The 15,104-nt window shown below is 47.1% G+C and overlaps 1 protein-coding gene across 1 annotated transcript; it reads right to left on the reverse strand.

Annotated features, from left to right (window-relative positions):
- Positions 1-233: 233 nt before the first annotated feature.
- F5891DRAFT_1093461 (uncharacterized protein) lies at positions 234-1,041 on the reverse strand. The gene is made up of 2 exons (XM_041363514.1): positions 944-1,041; positions 234-885 (listed from the first exon to the last, which is right to left on the reverse strand). Exon 2 carries the CDS (start codon positions 723-725, stop codon positions 381-383), a length of 345 nt encoding a protein of 114 aa, XP_041216167.1. The 5' UTR covers positions 726-885; positions 944-1,041; the 3' UTR covers positions 234-380.
- Positions 1,042-15,104: the final 14,063 nt, after the last annotated feature.

Below are 15,104 nucleotides of genomic sequence, written 5' to 3' on the forward strand. Positions count from 1 at the left end.
ATTTCATTATATACAATAGTACATGTATTAGAAAGTAATGGTCAATCACCATTTTTTTTTAAATATGTTATTGTGCTGTGAGACATGCTCGAAGTTTTGCTGACGCAAGTGACGGTGGATTACTGTATGGGAACTCAGGTAAGCAACGAGCTTACACTCAGTCAGCTTTGTGCCTGGCGTGTCATAGCACAGCCACTAACTTACGTGTCAGATCCAGTGGGCAGACGCTATGTACTAGGGGTCGGCGTTGCCGACGTGGACCTTGCTCACATTCCGTCTTTTTCTAGCTCTATCGTGCTCGTTTAGTCTGGCTTCGTCCCAGGATTTCTTCTGACATCACTATATAGCTACTACTACATTGTTTCTTTCAGTGTACTGCACTATGGTACCTTGTTTTCTGTCAGACTGTCTGTCCTCGAGAAACACTTTTTCGTTTCCTCCGCGAGTCGCTCAATCCTGTTATCTTCTATCCGAAGGTCTTCGTTTGGATGTTGAAGGAATAGATCATTGTCGAAGTCTCTGAGAAGACGTATGCATTCTCGGCCGTGACTTCTGGATAGTGCGACGTATGCATTGAAGGGAGATAGGCGAAAACATGTCGTTCTTCCAATGTCCACTAAAACGTGATCAATCGTCTGTCCTTGTGCTTTAAAGTCGGTAAATGCGTAAGCTGGTGTTACAGGGAGTTGACGCCGCGTGATTCTTGTAGAAGGACCTGTGCCCATGGAAAATTTAATTTCGCAAGGTAACACTGGTATGTGCTGAGGCAGAAGTCCGTGCAATGGCGGTAAATCGCAGAAGTCGAGGTGAATGATAACAAATGCAGGGGGATAACGCAAGAATGCTCTCTTTGCTTCCACAGCGTTGCTCCCAATCTTTGGCTCTCTGGGATCCAGAACGATATCAGTAATTCTCAGTCTATACTCACTGAAAATGAAGGCACATTGATTGTCTGAGGTACTTAGCAGTTCAAATACGCTAGGTTGCATGGTGTTTCGATAGATAGATAGTAAATACGATGTTTAGGGGCGCGGCGTAAAATTATAGGATTAATTTTTATTTATTCATCACATTATTACCAACATATTAACAAAAAAGGGAGTTGTCCGAAAACGACGAATATTGGAAGGGAAGCGCGCTAGCTTCGCCCTGTGGGCGGAGCTCTGGGCGCGAGGGAGTTGCACGGTCTAAGTTATTACTTTGTTATTCAGAAAACGACAAGTATTGGAAGGGAAATCGGAGGTAGGTGATAAGTTCGCATCATCGTATCACGTTGTATGGCGTCACTGTATTTACTATTATTTGGAAATCACATAAAATGATCCATGTGAACCTGACCTTGCTTCGCAAGGTAACTACCAACAGGATAATGAGTCATCCATTCTCAAGTTGTAATTGATCATCGAAAGACTGGCGAAGTGGTATCATCATCCCACTTCCGCAAAACCTCGCTTGGGTGAACGTAACTGCAGGTGACATTTGCAGAAAGACATTGTGTCACAGTATAATTTCTAGCGAGCCTGGAATGGCTCAGGTGTTCCGCATTGACGACCGATCTATTGACCACGATTTTTCCACCGTAGTACCCAAGACCAATTACCACCAGGGGTTAATGTCGTGCCTGCAAAAGCTTCGACCACTGGTACGATGCCTTCTGAGAACAGAATGTGATGCTAAATGCTGTTACATTAGAACGCGCTACTAGATTTGTTGTACCAGACACTGTCATGTCCACCCGCAACAGTCAAATGTGTAGCTGAAGTCCCGCCTATTGGCGGATACTGTAAGCATTCGGGTGTATTATATATATGCTTCGAGTGAGGACTGCGCATGTGAGGGGCAGACTAAGTACCATACAATTCGACATAGCTATACCCAAAGAAATATTACCGCCTGGTTATATCTCGGTGCTAAAAGTGATTGCGGGTTCTCCGAGCATTGCATAATTGTATCATGTTGAAATCCTTGAAAATTCACTTGACACGTCCGCATATCCACTTTGGTGTAACTCTTACATGTCTTCCGGAACGAAGTGACCGACGTCGGACTAGTCAGTCCTACATACAATAAATGATGTACTGGTATAATACTGTAATGAGTGAATGTGAATAGATATGTAGCGATCCTCCAGCGTAGTCAAGTCCATTCTATATCATACCATCTATCGCGCCATAATCGCCTGTGTCTTAACCCCCGCCTCATCTATGGCCTGTTGGAATGCAATCATGTGTTCCTCAGCAACTCTTCTGCAGTTGAGATATGCGCCTTCCCGCTCCCATCGCTCGATACGTCCACGGCTGCGCTCCGCGCCTTCCCACTCCCCGCGTAATCCACCAAAACGGTTCTTCAGCGCACGAATCCGCCGACCTGAATCTGCTGTAGCGGCTCCATTCACCTGCGCCTGCTCTGATATCGTCGTGAGGGATGAGAGTAGGGCCGCTGTATGTGTTCTAAGTTGCACCAGGTGCGGCAGCGGTGCAGCAGCACTGGAGGGTTGGGGTGCAGCGAAAGAGGGCTTTTGGGGCGACGAAGGTAAGGATGGTGCATAAGATGAGTCAAGCTCGTCTTCCTCGGCGACGGTATCTAACTTCGTCGGCGCATGTCCGCTGTCGCTCTCGCCCTCGTCAATGTCATCCAACTCACAAAGGACATCATTTCCACCGACCTCGGTGGAAAGCCGGCGGAATTCGCGCTCATAGGCAATGAGCTCGCGCACTTGACTTTCCCTCTCTTTTGTGGCCTCGTTAATAGCACGGATCATGTCCGATGCCAGTCTTTCCAGGACGTGTGCGCTTGGAGCAGTATCCGAGATGTGTGCGGAGGATAAAGTAGGTATAGCATCGACGGCGCGTAGATGTGCAAGGAATTGATCTGTTGAAGCAAGATTCTGTGCAAGAATCTCCATGGCATCTTGCTCTGGTCTTCTTGGTATAAGCGAGTCATCTCCATCATCCTCATCTAGACTGTCTTCAACATCTTCATCGGCGTCCTCATCAGCGCTCCCACTCCCGCCTAGTTCGTCCGCCAAATTAGAGGCCCCCATCTCATCAGCTAGGCTACTTCCAATCTCGTTCGCACGACTGTCCCCTGCTACGTGCACTTCACGCTCCTCATTTCCACGTACGCAGTCATTTTCATCAATGCCTTCTGCGCCTTCATCGTACTCAATCCCAAACTCTTCCGCCAGCATTCGGGACCCGCCTCCAGGCTCAGGCATTAGTGCAACAGCGAGTTCATGTGCCAGTGAATGTGCCCCATTTGGCATAGTCTGATCCAGGGACGAGAGCGGTTCAGACGCCCGCATTGACTTACGTGGCGACGAGGACTGGTGTCTGGCGTGCGACATGGTGCCGCTCAGATCTTGACAGGATGGTATAGTGAGTCTATAGAGGATGCGGACGCGTATTAATAATGCGATGGTGTCTTGAATGATCGAATCGAATTCTACGCAAGTACTTGTCTATGAGTGCTTTGTGGTTGCCTAGCCGTTATGGCCCAGAAGTTCTAGATTTTGTGGTAGTGGTTGAGATGAAAGGACAGACAAGACTACGGCTTACTAATCCTATTATCCTTTGCTTTTCTCAATCACTCGGGCCTACGATACCATCTTGTTCATACTTTGTCTGTCCATACTCACTGATACTCACCGAACGTCCTCTCTTTCTGCTTCTAGTGGCCGATCCTGGTACTCCATACTCCATTAACATCCAAGATCTCTTTGTTCTCTCGCAATTTTATTCATCTATTTATCCTATTCACAATGGCTGGCTACTTCTCCAACCATTCGCAATTCCAGACTCGCTTTGCAAACGCAGCATCTAACACCACCACAACTACAGCTACTACCACACCTGCCATCCCAGCAGAGACGCGTCCGCGACCCCCTACAAGCAGGCATTTCTCCACTTCCGTCGCACACCCGCCACACGAGGAGCGCGACCGGGGTGTCGATGTTCCTGCACCGCTGGCCGTCCACCCTCTCCGGAATACGTATGTTCGTGGCTTCCTTCTCATTCTCATCCGTGACTTATGTCTGTTTCACTAGGTGGGTCTTCTGGTTCCGACAACAGCGCGCTCCGGGAAATAAAATCACCAATTACGAAGAAGGCATCAAAAAGATTGCTTCTTTTTCCAGCGTTGAATCTTTTTGGGGCCTTCAAACGCACCTTTCACGCCCCTCTGCACTCCTGCCCACTACGGACTACCTTCTGTTCCATGCAGGTGTTCGCAGGCCCGTGTGGGAAGACCCCCTGAATCGTACTGGTGGAAAGTGGATCATACGATTGCGCAAGGGAGTAGCAGACAGGGTATGGGAGGACCTTGTTATGGGTGTCGTTGGTGACATGTTTGATGAATGTGGCACACAGGGGGAAGGGGAAGAAGGGGGGTGGCCAGAAATTTGTGGTTGCACCATCAGCGTGCGTCAGAGTGAGGATATTGTGAGCTTGTGGAATCGCGTCGATGGGGATGCCAAAGTGCGGGAGAAGATTCGGTGCGTCTTTTGCATTTTTTTCTCGTAATTTAAACGGTCTGATTGCTGTGGTAGGGACACCTTGCGCGCTGTGCTCAACCTTCCTCCATCGACCATCATGGAGTATAAATCTAATAACGGTGTGGTCTCTCCATCCTCTTCATAGCTCATTTTAATGATGCAACCACAGACTCCATGCAAGACAAATCCTCATTCCGCAATTCCGCGATTGAGAGGATGCCCAGCATTGCTGACGCATCGTGACGGCCTTTTTTGTGTCATGGAACGAATCCTGATCATTTTATCCTGTGTTTTGGTGCACATGCAACATCACACGAACGTAATGTCTTCTTGGTATCCTGACTTTCTCTTCAGCATACCAAGAAATAATCGAACATGAAACTGTAGCTCGAATCTTGAATTGTAGTAGCAGACAGTTACGGGGTTTTCTGTCCACAACACAGATAATTCATTACTATCTTGATTTTGCTTCTCATACATATAAGACTGAAATGAACATGTTTCATGAATGGCTTTTAAAGCTACGATAACGTTTCGAACTGCATAGTATACTATCCCTTCCGGTGCAGTCGTCACTAGTACTGTGAGTCATAGTATGTCCTAGGCCGGTTTCAAATTATCAAATTAAGCTCTGCCTAGTCAAGCAAGAGCGCAAGTTCAGTCAGCATTCGAGCAAGTACAGCATTTACTACCAGATATGTCTACTTAAGTGCGAGGGTGACCATTAGTGCTGTGGTAAATTTTGGAAGGGGATGTGTGGTGCACACTGCACTGTGAGACTTGGATCATATGGATGAGGCTGTCCATGACGTTATGTTGATGATGCAATGGAACCGTCACATGGCAGCATTGAAAATATCCAGTAGCGTTGTACCTGGCACTATATATATGTGCACTTGCAATCCGTACGTTATGGTACATATCGGCAAGTGAAATTTCTGCGTGACTTCGGCGCTTTCAACTTAGTATCTCACTCAATTCTGCTTAAATTTGACATTAATTGTAGTAGCAACCTTATATATAATGATATATATGTCAAGAATTTAAGGATCTAGATATGATTTTTGTGACAGTGCCGACTTCTGTGTGGGGTGCCGGAACTTGGAAGGGATAGTAGGTCCGCCGTCCGTCCGACCATCCTTTCGGCTGACATAAAACTCCGCGGCGTTGGTATCGAGTTCGCTATCGACGGATTCGGAGCTGGAAATAACATCAATTGATTTTTGACTAGCGCAGGCCCCAGCTTCAGCAGTCGGATATCAACATGTCCCTTCCCCACAAGAATGAAGAGTATGGTACCGAAGTGTACTGGTGAGTAGTATCTGTTTCAGAGACTATTTATTTACAAAAAAACTCATTAAAGGGACAAGAGATACGAGCAGTATGTCTTCGTCTGCTCACTTGATGAGTGATGAGATACCGTAGATGATTAGAGAAGCTGAGGATGCCTCTTTTGACTGGTTCAAGACCTACGCAGATGTTGCGCATGACATCCGCAAGTTCATCCCTAGTAGAGATGCACGCATCCTAATGCTCGGTTGTGGAAATTCAAAGTTTTCAGAGGATGTAGATATTTCCTCTCGCATATGTTGTATGATCTTGCTACTAACACCGTCGTGCGAACAGATGTGGGAAGACGGGTACAAAAACATTGTTAACGTTGATGTACGCTTCTTGCTGCGATGATCTTGATTCACCTCATATTTCTCTCAAAGTATTCGCCCGTTGTGATCGAGAAGATGCGCAACCGGCATAAAGATGCGCGCCCAGAGATGACATGTATTTATTTCCTCAGAACCCACTGAAAACACATTAACCCTTTAATAGGGGAAGTGAAGGACGTCCGGACTCTAGACGGTCTAGATACCTCATCCTTCGATGTCGCCATCGATAAAGGTACGTAATGAATTTTAGTTCCTGTTTTTCGAAATCTCACGCTTTCCGGTCCCAGGAACAATGGATGCAATGATGACGTCCTCAACCGACGTCTGGGTATGTTCAATCATCATAGCAACATACAACGTACTGAGAAGATTCCTTGTTTCACAGGATCCACCAGAGCAAGTAATCAAAGACTGCACGGCAGAAGTATCTCAAGTCATACGGTTAGTTCCTTCATATCTTCATACCTTCTGGTCTCACAGGGACTGGTAGTGTACTTAAGCGCAATGGCATCTTCATCTACATTACCTTCGGACAACCTCACTTCCGAAGACGATATCTCACTGGTCCTCATATAACACGAGATACTTCACTTGAGATCAACCAACTGGGAGAATCTTTCCATTATTACATGTACACCTTGCGGATGCTATGATGTTTCCTGATCGAAGGATTACAAATCTATCTGCTTGATTATATTTCCCATATCATGACGCCTAGATACGGGAGATGTGCTTATATGTACCGTACTGAGCACCTACCTGCACCGTGTCAAGTTGTCAACAATAGATTAGTAGAGTTATGTAAGATACAAACCCCTGACTAGCGCCGATAATACTTGTACCTCGCACAAAATGTCACTGAGCGCTAACGTTCACTCTTATCATCACGATTCACCAGGCTGATATCAACTTGCAATGCCTACTCCCAAACACAATGAACAATTTTACTTCACTTTCATCACATTTCTGGTGAGTTGTTATTGGGCAGCGGCTGGCATGCAGCAGCTCAGTGCTCACTCTGTCTGCGCCAGGTTGAGGACCACTTATTCAGAGTGCCTCGCGACACCCTAGAGTCGCAGTCAGACGTCTTTCGCGATTTGTTTCTACTACCTGTTCAAGCCGACGGAGCTGAGGGTTACTCAGACACAAATCCTATCGTTCTCGAGGGCATTCAGAGGGAAGAGTTCCAGTCCCTCATGAAGGTTTTATATCCCATGTGAGTATCAATGAGAATCGCTTCACGAATTTGTGACTTGGATCCTGATGGCGTTTTTCCTTTGTAAGGCCATTTACCCGTTTATCAGCTTCCCCGGATGCCACCCTCGAGGAGTGGATAGGCATATTGAAGCTATCCAAAATGTGGAGCTTCACCCGCGTTCAGGAATTCGCCATTGAACAGATGGAGCCTATGCTCGCTATGAGACCTCTAGACAAAGTTGCTCTTGCTCAAGATTATGGGATCACAGAATGGCTGGTCTCTGGTCTGCTGCAACTGGCAAGGAGAGAAGAGCCCGTTGGACTCGAAGATGTACAGAAACTTGGACTGGATACGGCGTTAAAGCTTGCTGATATTCGGGAGAGTTCACATTCTACCACGCCTTTGGCTTATTACATGCACCACATGACAGGGGACCGTTCAACTGTTGTCACTGCGATTGGTCCTCGAGGATCTAATTCATACGATTATACCAATCGAATCCGTCAAGTATTTAATTTGCAGGAGTGATTACAAACTCTTAATTTTATATCATACTTTGGACTACAAGTTGGATCGGCGGCGATGCACTTCTGTATGATTTGATTGCATTTGCCTTACGATAACTTAGCCCCTGTACAATGCCATCAGGGACGGGGAAATGCGTTGTGTATCAGGTTCAGTAACAGTTAGATTGGCAACGTTTTATGTGGTAACTTTGCCCGAATATTCTAGATAATTCGCGATACGGATGCTACCGCAAACTGGATTGCTCTTGCACTAGCATCATTTCTGGTCTGTTCAGAGTAGCAAAGTGCTTGCCGTGCACTAGCAACACCGTCAAACCAGTGTGGGTCCATGAAGGGGGTGATCGGTGACCGGTGATAGATGGTGGTCGATGATATTGTATCATTTGCACACTCAGATAGCCTAGTGCATATTGGCCGCCACGTGGCCCAGATAACGAAAATTACCCAATTGGACAATCTTCTGAATCATGATGCAAAATTCATTAACAACGCCATTAAAATAACACCTTTACATTTTCATAAAACCCAATCATTGGATTCTCCCCATTCACCAGCCTCGTCTTCTCAAGGTCTGCATATGTCTCCAGATATTCTGCATGACTGAACACACTGCTCTTCCGCTCACCAACGGGAAGCCCACTCGCAGACGTCACGCCATCCAGAGGTGAGCGGCGAGCACGGGATGAAAAGAAATCGGCTCCAAGCGAAAGGGGAGATGTGCTCGATGTCAACGGCGACACTCTTGCATACGAGAGTTCGTCCTGTTCATCCGCGTCGGGCCCCGCCTGTGATAACAAGAACTCGTACATCTCGCGAAGAGCAGTAAAGTCCGTCGGGAACATAATGTCGAACCAGCCTTGCTGCACGAAGACAGTCCCACAAGGAATCATGGTCGTGCCAACGCGCGTTTGTACTACAGGGGCGTTTAAGCCTGGCACCGCATCCGGTAGCGATGAAAAGTCTGACAATAAAAGCCGGTGGCGAGGAAAGTGCGTACGTAGTATCTTCAGTAGGCTCAACAGTCTCGTCGGGATGTAATCTGGGGGTGAAAGGTTTGGTGCGAATGGTAAAGATGCGTACAATTTCCGCAAAGTTGGCGAACGGAGGAATCGGGGTAGCGGGACTGGAAGTGACAGCCGCCGACGCAGCGCAAGATAAGAAGCGATGAGCGGATCACTGATCTTCGTGTAAAACGGTACGAAATCGCCCACTTCGTCCACAGCTACGACTCCCTGATATGCCTCCAGGGTCTTTAGATCATACCGCACTACATCGTGTGCAAAATTGTCGACCACCTCCGCTGCTACCACATAACATGGAGCATGTTCCTTGCGTTGCCACTGGAAAACGCTCTGGTTCACCACGTCCACGACCTGGCCATGGCCCCGTTGATGTAGATGGTGCCGTTGTGCCCGTGCCAACTTCTCGCTAATCTCAATGATCGTATACTGTGTGCGGTCATAAACATCTGGGTAGTGCGTCTTTAGAAAATCCAAGATATTCAGCGCCAGCGTGCCATTGCCGGCTCCCAGTTCGTAGACCTTGAAGTCTTCGTAAGGGAAGTATTTGAGCAGGTACTCGGACACTAGGCACTGAGCTATCGCCTGTCCATACCATGGCTGTAGGACATTTTAGCTGTCTGTACCAATAACACGAAAAACAGGGTTGCCCACCTTGAACAATTCTGTCGGAGTGTGCCAGAGTTGCCTCCCAGGACCGTCCTCTTCTCCATTGCCAAATTCCCCGTACCTCTTTGCAACGTCGACTTCAAACTCAACACTGTCTCTATACTTATTAAAATCAAAGCCTCCCTCAACGCCACCGCAATGAGGAGGTGCAGTGAAAATCGTGGCGCGCTTGCTGAAATAGCCGTAGTGCGGATTGTACAATGAATCTTCTATGAAATCTCGGACTAGCATCCGTACTCTGGTTGGTGGTTTACGATGAGACTCTAGGTCATGCGACGAAAGCATTGGGTACTTGAGATATTTCGGGTCGACAGTGGTAGAGAAAGAGATATCCGGGTTATAGTTAATTTTGTCATTGTGTTTCGAGGGCGGCTTATCGTTCGCTGTCAGCGCCGTCGAAGAGAAGTAGACCTTGAGGTGAGTTTGTCGTGGACAGCATCGATGATTACATGAGAGTATGCTGCGAAGCATTTGCTAGTTAAACTTGGTGAAAATACAGCTGGCGCTATATGCATACAGTCACCTTCAAGAGCTTCAACCGAAACACGATCAGACAGAATTTCCGTGTGACAATATGCGCTGATGTTGATTTGTTGAGCTTCCACTTTCCTTTTCGAATCTAGTAATGATTCTAATCTCCTTCAACTGCCACTGCCTTCCGGTATCGGCTGGTACCACAGTTCGGCGAAAATGACTACAGCGGAGCGTTTGGTTCGCTCCTGGATGGCATCAGAGAAGGACTCCGAGGTCGATGAGAGCGTTGCTGGTACACATTTCGTTGCAAGGCGATATCAAAATTTAAATGAATTCTTCAGGAATATCAATTGGTCAATTAACTTTGTTGGATATTATAAAGGCTCTTGGTGAATTCTTAACATCTGAGGAGGACCGCTTGCGGACGAAAGGTGAACATGTCACTCACTTGTCGGTGTTCTTGTTCTTAGTCATTGCAGGTGTCGAGTTTCTCTCATCTGTTCTTGGACGATGTCCACACGAAAAGCTCAATCGCCAGGCTAGTAAGTACAGGTCACCTCAAGGATGAATTAATTCTACTCACCGCCTTTAATAGTTCGTGTACTCACCACGTTTTATTGCAGCAAGCTTGAAGATCTTGAGACCATCATCCCTGCACTCAACGGTCTCTCTTACCTTGTCAAGTTTCCTAACATACAGTCGGCCGAGGTGAAGGATATTATCAACGCGTACGTACTTGAATTGTCGTGCATTTCCGTTACTTTTAATATCGCCTAGTATATTCGCCAATGTCAAAATGAGAGCCCTTGTGCAGTCCACTCGCTTCTTCGTCTTTTCAATCGTCAATTCTCTGATCGCTAGCCATCGAGACACCCTCAAGGAGATGGGAAGTGCTTTCCTTGCGGGATATGTGAACCTTGCAGTCGGAGAGAAAGACCCTCGAAATCTCATGTTGGCATTTGCCATTGCTCGAGTTGTGCTGGCAGAATTCGACACTCTTGCTCACACTGAGGTACGGTTCGCTGTTATGCCATCTGCTCCACGTCCAACCGTCGTACATAGGATTTCTTTGACATAACATTCTGCTACTTTCCCATCACATTCCGACCACCACCCGACGATCCTTATGGCATCAGCGCAGATGATCTGAAGCAGTCTCTTCGGTGCGATAAGGTCTTACACACTGTGTCTTCCATTTTCTAATGCTGCTGCAGACTCTGTCTGTGCGCAACTCCAGCCTTCGGGCTCCTTGGAATTCCAGTCTTTCTGGAAAAGCTTACTGCTGGATCACCCTCAACCAAGGTCACTGCTGCACTTGTGATATTTAAATATTAATCTAATAATCCATCGGCAGCGAGATACTCTACATGCAATGGATACCTGTCTTCCGGTCTACGGACCTGTTGTGGCGCGCGAGTTGGGGAAGAAAATTTGGAGCTCTCTGAAAATCGAAGTAAGATTTTATCCCCTGGAATCTTGAGTATAACATTACGTGAAATCAGATTTTTCAACCAACTGATCCAGATACCGAACATTCAGCCCTCAATACACTTCAGGTCCTTCTTAGAACCATGCATGCTGATAAATCCCAAGACGCAGTAGGTGAGGACTCCATCACGAGCCTCGCACAAGACATGTGTAGCGAGTGCATACAAACGTTGAAGGAGCCTGAGAAATCCCAAGCAAGAGCTGCAATGAAGGTCATATGTGCCTTTGCCCGAGCTAATGGTAAGCGTTGTACAATGGTACAAGCTGGATCTCAACAGTCTTCATTCATCAGGACCACTTTCCAGTTTTGCAGTCTCGCAAGCTGCTGAGCTTCTCATCAGAAATTTCCATGACCCAGATGAGGTATCAAACCGGGCGTCAGTGGTTATATTACTCACAGAGTTGATTGAAGCCTGCCGGGGTGATGTTACGCATGCCTCCGTTTCTCGATCTTCTCAGTCAACATTATCCCCACTCGCTGCCTCGAAGGATCCCCTCCTTGGGCTCCTCATTGTCAGCTTGAAAGGACCTGCGACATGCCTGCCAGCACTGCATGGTCTAAACGCACTTGTGCGCACTCCTAAATTAGTAGCTGATGATGAGCTTGGGTACATAGTGCTTGAGGTCAGCGAACTACTACGCAAGGAGCCTGATGAAGTAGAAGACGTGACGTATGAACATTTTTCTCTCCATCTACGATGAGTTACTGAGGTTCATGGTTTCAGTATGGACACCCTCGCGCTTCTCTCTACCATCGCTGGTATTGCCCCGCACCATCTGTCATCGCAGACGCTCCCAATCCTTTTTTCCTTCCTCCCAGATGTTGCTCCATCAAGGGATGCCATCACGCAGCGCGCATCTTACTGGCGCGCCCTTTCGTCCCTCAGTGCCCTTTGTGTACAACCACAACTTTTTGAGACATTAGTTGTCAGGCTCATCGCCAAACTTGATATCCTTTGTGCAATCTTGTCATCTAGGACAATTGACCAGGAAAGTACAGCTGCGTATGCCCATGCTATCCTCACGGCACTCGCAAATACACTCGACGTCAAAGTCTCTTCGAAAGACGTAGATGTCCCCAAGTACGCCGAGCAGCTACTGCCGCACATGTTCAGATTGTACTTGGATGCTGCGCTAGCGAGCTCGGAGGTGGTGGCTATCGCTGCAGATCCAAGGCTGCTGCAAGTTGGGGCGAGGATTATCAGGCTCGTGAGTCAGACCTTGACTATTGCGTGAGTCTTTGTCTTATCTCTGAGTGAACACCATTGATAAAGGTAGCAGGGGGCAAGAAAAGCTTGTTGCCGCTGTGTTTGCCGCCTATACGCAAGGTGACGTGAAGCTGATTACTGGTGGTCTCTTAAACTCAGCCATACCATTCGCACCTCTCCATGTGAGTGCAACACTCACATTCCCCTTATGTACGTCACATTGACTCCGATCCTAGCTCAATGCCAGTCCCCGACAACGGAACAGTTTCACTCTTTTCTCTTCTACCATTGTATCATTACGCAAGGAGGTATGCCGCTTTTCAACCTGAATTTCGGTGCTTTTGTTAATGCCGCTTCAAGGTTCGGATGCCTGTCGACAATCTATCCACTTTCCTCTCCGAACTGGTCGCGTGGAGTGATAGCCCATCCAGTACAATATTACAACGAGAAGCTGCATCTCATGTTCTTGCATCCAATGTTAATAAGCATGTTGATGGTGATTTATCACATATGTTCATTGTAATCGGACTGATCACTTCTCTTCAGATGCATCTGACTTTCTGACATCCCAGCTGGAGGGTTACTCGTCATCAGCCCTCAAAAACACAAGTATCCCGACAGAAGCACGCAAGAACGCAATCAGTACCTGGATATCTGTACTCGCCTTCTAGCTCGCACCTTATTTGCCCTGATTTTTCTCTCCAGATTACAAGGGCGCTCCTTGTTCGCTCTCATCCCTCTGCAAATGCATTCATTAATCACCTGTTCGAGCTTTTGGATGACAACACAGTCGACTGGGATGCAGCGCGAGCGATCGGTTTGCTTGCAAGCGAGGATGTCATATTGACGAAACGCAATGATGCTGTTCTTAAGGTATGCAAAGGAAACCTAGCAGAATCATCCTAAAAAAACTGCGTATTTTTAGATTCTACACGTGCAGAAGTACTTCAATGTAGTGATGCCGCGGTTGTTAGAAGGAGCCAAGGGTGTGTAGAGTGTTCATACTCCATATAATCTAACACACTTCCTATTCGCAAGGATCGCGAAGAGAGACATCATATTTGGTTGCTTTGGCGTACCTCATCAATGCTGTACCGAAGGCAATCTACGCTAGTCAGATGCCCTCAGTTAGTCGTCATTTTATTTGACTAAAGCATATTGGTTGGTTTGCTGACGGCGTTCCCTTAGCTGATGCCTATTTTACTACGCGGACTCGACCTCGTTGACCCATCCATTCGTTCACACATTATTAACACGTGTCTAACAATATCGATGTTACATCCGCTGATAAGGACGCTGTCTCGATGTATGCGTCGACTCTCGTGCTTGCCATGCTTAAAAATTGCATGTGTTCGGAAATGCCTGATCCTGTGCGTCGTTCACGTGTTCATTGATTTTGCTCGGACTACTGAATGGCCAAAGGGAGTACGCGTAGCGGCGCTCAAATACCTGGCATTGCTGCCAGGCACTGTGCGATATGATTTACTGCATCCTTACAAGACGCGTGTATTGAAGGAATTAGCAAAGGTTTTGGATGACCCTAAGCGTGCGGTGAGGAAGGAGGCAGTCATTGCAAGGTATGGCATAATAATATTTTCGGTCATTCATCTATTCATCATGAATCAAACAGAACAAACTGGTCAGTTTCTATGCAAGCTAGTTCATCACACGGCAGAACTGATTTTTTTGGTCAGGTACAAATACAGTGGGTAGGGATGATAATGCCTTGGATGGGCACATCATGGGGTGGTCTGAATACTCCTTAGTTAGAGCGAGATTACCACCTCGAGGCGGCCTGACTGGTTTAACCGGTTATGCATTATGTTGCATGCGATGTGAAACCTAAATGGGCATGAGTGTGCACGCGTATTGAACTATCCCAAAAGCATCGCTCCTAGGCCTAAGTGTCTAGATCTCAAGGCAAGTCGAAATGACACTATTGTCTCGGCCGATGTACTTCGCTTAATTTAGAACGCTGTTCTAAGTATGGATGGAACATCTGCCAATCGTTCTTCCAAAATAATTTGTGTCATTCTGGGTCAGAATGTTCTTCTGGCTCAACTTTGCCCGGTGCGATATCTACCACAACGCACCCTCCTGTCGGTATGTAGCACCCAGAGCAAAACTATACTCGTCAATGTACCTGGACTAACAGACACTGTTAAAAACGGGAACGCTCCTCACTGAGCTGGAACTTTCAGCCACGCTTCGGAAAATAGTTTTTGAATGTGGTACCTTATTGGCTACCTCGCTGGAAATCGTCTATGACGACAACATAGTCTTCCTCGGGAAATCCTCAGACGAAGGAAGGCGGTCGCTCACGAGTCAAACCTGAAGGCCTGATGACTGGTCAGAGCTTAGCAGG

The sequence above is a fragment of the Suillus fuscotomentosus genome (genome assembly GCF_016647785.1).
Source record: "Suillus fuscotomentosus strain FC203 chromosome Unknown F5891scaffold_510, whole genome shotgun sequence".
In the NCBI taxonomy this organism is placed as follows: domain Eukaryota; kingdom Fungi; phylum Basidiomycota; class Agaricomycetes; order Boletales; family Suillaceae; genus Suillus; species Suillus fuscotomentosus.